This window comes from Eimeria acervulina, genomic scaffold (assembly GCF_000499425.1).
Source record: "Eimeria acervulina Houghton genomic scaffold, Eah_scaff2051, whole genome shotgun sequence".
Taxonomy (NCBI): domain Eukaryota; phylum Apicomplexa; class Conoidasida; order Eucoccidiorida; family Eimeriidae; genus Eimeria; species Eimeria acervulina.
In genome coordinates, this window is record NW_013548700.1 from 1 (window position 1) to 3,091 (window position 3,091).

General features: G+C 42.6%; 2 protein-coding genes across 2 annotated transcripts; one reads left to right on the top strand and one right to left on the bottom strand.

Annotated features, from left to right (window-relative positions):
- Nucleotides 1-735: 735 nt before the first annotated feature.
- On the top strand, nt 736-1,436 carry EAH_00064790 (hypothetical protein; the record flags this gene model as incomplete). Its single annotated transcript, XM_013392925.1, has 2 exons — nt 736-951; nt 1,179-1,436. The coding sequence occupies 2 exons, from the start codon at nt 736-738 to the stop codon at nt 1,434-1,436; spliced, it is 474 nt and encodes a 157-aa protein (XP_013248379.1).
- Nucleotides 1,437-2,293: 857 nt separating this feature from the next.
- On the bottom strand, nt 2,294-2,921 carry EAH_00064800 (hypothetical protein, conserved; the record flags this gene model as incomplete). The annotated part of the gene is made up of 1 exon (XM_013392926.1): nt 2,294-2,921. A coding segment is annotated over one exon (628 nt), but the record flags the coding sequence as incomplete, so codon positions are not given.
- Between the last annotated feature and the right edge of the window lie 170 nt (nt 2,922-3,091).

Below are 3,091 nucleotides of genomic sequence, written 5' to 3' on the forward strand. Positions count from 1 at the left end.
ATAAAGATGCATATATATATATATATATACACACAAAGATGCATATATATATATATATATAAATGCATATATATATATATATATATATATATATAAACATATGCATGCATTGATATGTATATATATGTATTTATCTACATATATATATATACATATATATACCTATATGTTTCTATATATGCATATATACTTTATATATATATATATATACAGATGTATATATATATATGCATATATTAGATATATGCGCTGTTTATTTGTTGCATTACTTTTTGTGTTTTTTTGTGGTTTGTTTGCATACCCAAGTTGAAGCCGAAGTCAATAACTGCTACGGTATTTAAAGGCTGCTCCAGCACTGTCCCCTCTCCTCCTAAACAAAAACAAGAAAAGAAATAAATAAAGATGAAGAAACAAATGCATGCATCGCTGCAACAGATATATGCATGCAACTGCATGCACAGAAGCATCTCACACGAAAAGTATTTAAGAATAATATATATTTATATATTGTCTAATATATAAATATAAATATGCATCCAAACATATACAAGTATATATATATATATATGTATACATATATATATATATATAGTTAGACAGGTATGCATCGACGCATACACATGTATACCTATACACACAAACAAACATGCATGCATGCATGCATGCTTGCATGCATGCAAATATAAAAGTAGAGAGTAGCAGTGCGGGGGTAACGAATAAGAAAAAGAAGATAAGATGCAGCACCTATTGAAACCTTCCAGGCCTGGTGGGGTTGTACACCCCCCTCTTCTTGTAACTCCCACTGGGCCCCTGACAGCAAGAAGGGATCGTTGGGCCAATGTCGGGGGAGACGATCCCCAGGGGGACGGCCTCGGGACACACGATCCCCAGAGAGACGACGCCATGGGGAAAGCCCCCCACGCAGACGATCCCAACGGAGATGATCCCACGGTAGACGATCCCCAAGGAGACGCTTTATACGAGGACCATCCCCAGGGAGACGATCCCCACGGGAACGATCCCCAGGGGGACGATCACCAGTAGGACGATCCCCAGGGGGACGATCCCCATGAGGGCGATCCCCATGAGGACGATCCCCATGAGGACGATCCCCAGGGGGACGATCCCCATGAGGGCGATCCCCATGAGGACGCTCCCCAGGGGGACGATATCCCCAGGGGGACGATCCCCATGAGGGCGATCCCCATGAGGACGATCCCCAGGGGGACGATCCCCATGAGGACGATCCCCATGAGGGCGATCCCCATGAGGACGATCCCCATGAGGACGATCCCCATGAGGACGATCCCCAGGGGGACGATCCCCATGAGGACGATCCCCATGAGGACGATCCGCAGGGGGACGATCCCCACGGGGACGATCCTTTTGGGGACGATCCCCATGAGGATGATTTCCATGGGGACGATCCCCCCTAGGACAATCCCCAGGGGGACGATCCTTTTGGGGACGATCCCCGGGGAGATGATCCTTGTGGGGACGATCCTTTTGGGGACGATCCTTTTGGGGACGATCCTTATGGGGACGATCCCCAGGGGGACGATCCTTATGGGGACGATCCGCAGGGGGACGATCCTTATGGGGACGATCCCCGCGGGCGATCCCCCTGCATCCCTTTGCTTTCGTTCCTCGCTCAAGGGGTGTCTTAGAAAAGACATAAGGAGACGCTTTATGATCGAAGTCTACGGCGGAGACGCATGCATTTGATAGCGCCACCTCCTAAACAAAATAAGACAAATAACGACAAACTCTAGCTTTTATATAGCTATAAATATCTATTTTTTTATTTGTTTATCTATGATTATAGTTAGCTTGTGCATGCGTTTATATATATACACATTTATATGCACATAAATTATATCACCAAACTATACATACATACTTATATAATATATATATATATTATATATATATATATATTTGTAGAAGATGCGTATCAATATTTTTCATCTACTTTGTATGCACATATATTGTATATATATGCATATGCATATGTATACATATATATATATATATATTTATGTTTATATATACATATACATATATATATATATATATATATATAGCAAGCGTTTGTATTTGTAGGTCTCGTCTCTGTATTATTTGTTTGCGTATATCCTCCTTTACTCTTAAAAAAATAAAAAAATAACAATAACAATAACAATAATATTAATAGCAATAATAATAACAATAATAGTAATAATAATAATAATAATAATAATAATAATAATAATAATATGAAGAGGTGCATGCAATCAGCGGTGGGGTTGTTGTATTAGCAGCTATGAATAAGCGCTTGACTCGCCTTGAGTATATCGGGATCGATAAATTTGCTGCACTGTTCTGTAGAGATAACAACGCAGTTTAAATGGTGCAGCGTAACATTGCTTAATAAACAAGAAGAAGACTCAGGGCCCCTAGTGGGGCTGCGAAAAGCAAGAAGATCTTCTTCTTCCTGCTGCTGTTGCTGCTGCTGCTGCTGCTCTTCCTCTTGTTGTTGTTGTTGCTGCTGCTGCTGCTGTTGCTGTTGCCAGTGCAGCTGCTGCAGGTGATGCGGCCATGGCGAGTAATTGGGCGACCGATGCTGCTGCTGCTGCTGTTGCTGCTGCAGCTGCTGCTGCTGCTGCTGCTGCTGCGGATGCAGCTGCTGCTGCAGTGTATATACAGTGCGAGAGCGAGCACTTCCTTTCTGTTCTGCTGCAGCAGCTGCTGCGACCCAAACGCGGAGACCTTCACTCCATCGCTGCTGCACTTTACTGTCTCCTTGAAGACCTTCTTCTTTTTTTGCTGCTTTATCTTTTTTATCTTTTTTACGTCCTTTATCTTTTCTCTCTTCTTGCTGTCTCCTGTCTGTCAGAGTTGCGGCTTCGCTCACCAACCGCTCTACTATAGACGGCAACTGCCTGCAACACACATAACAAACCCTAAACCCTAAACCCTAAACCCTAAACCCTAAACCCTAATCCCTAATCCCTAATCCCTAATCCCTACACCTTAAACCCTCAACCTTAAACGTTGTTAAACTCTAAAAGCAACACGACTAGATAACGCGTGCCTCAAGTGAAAGCAAACG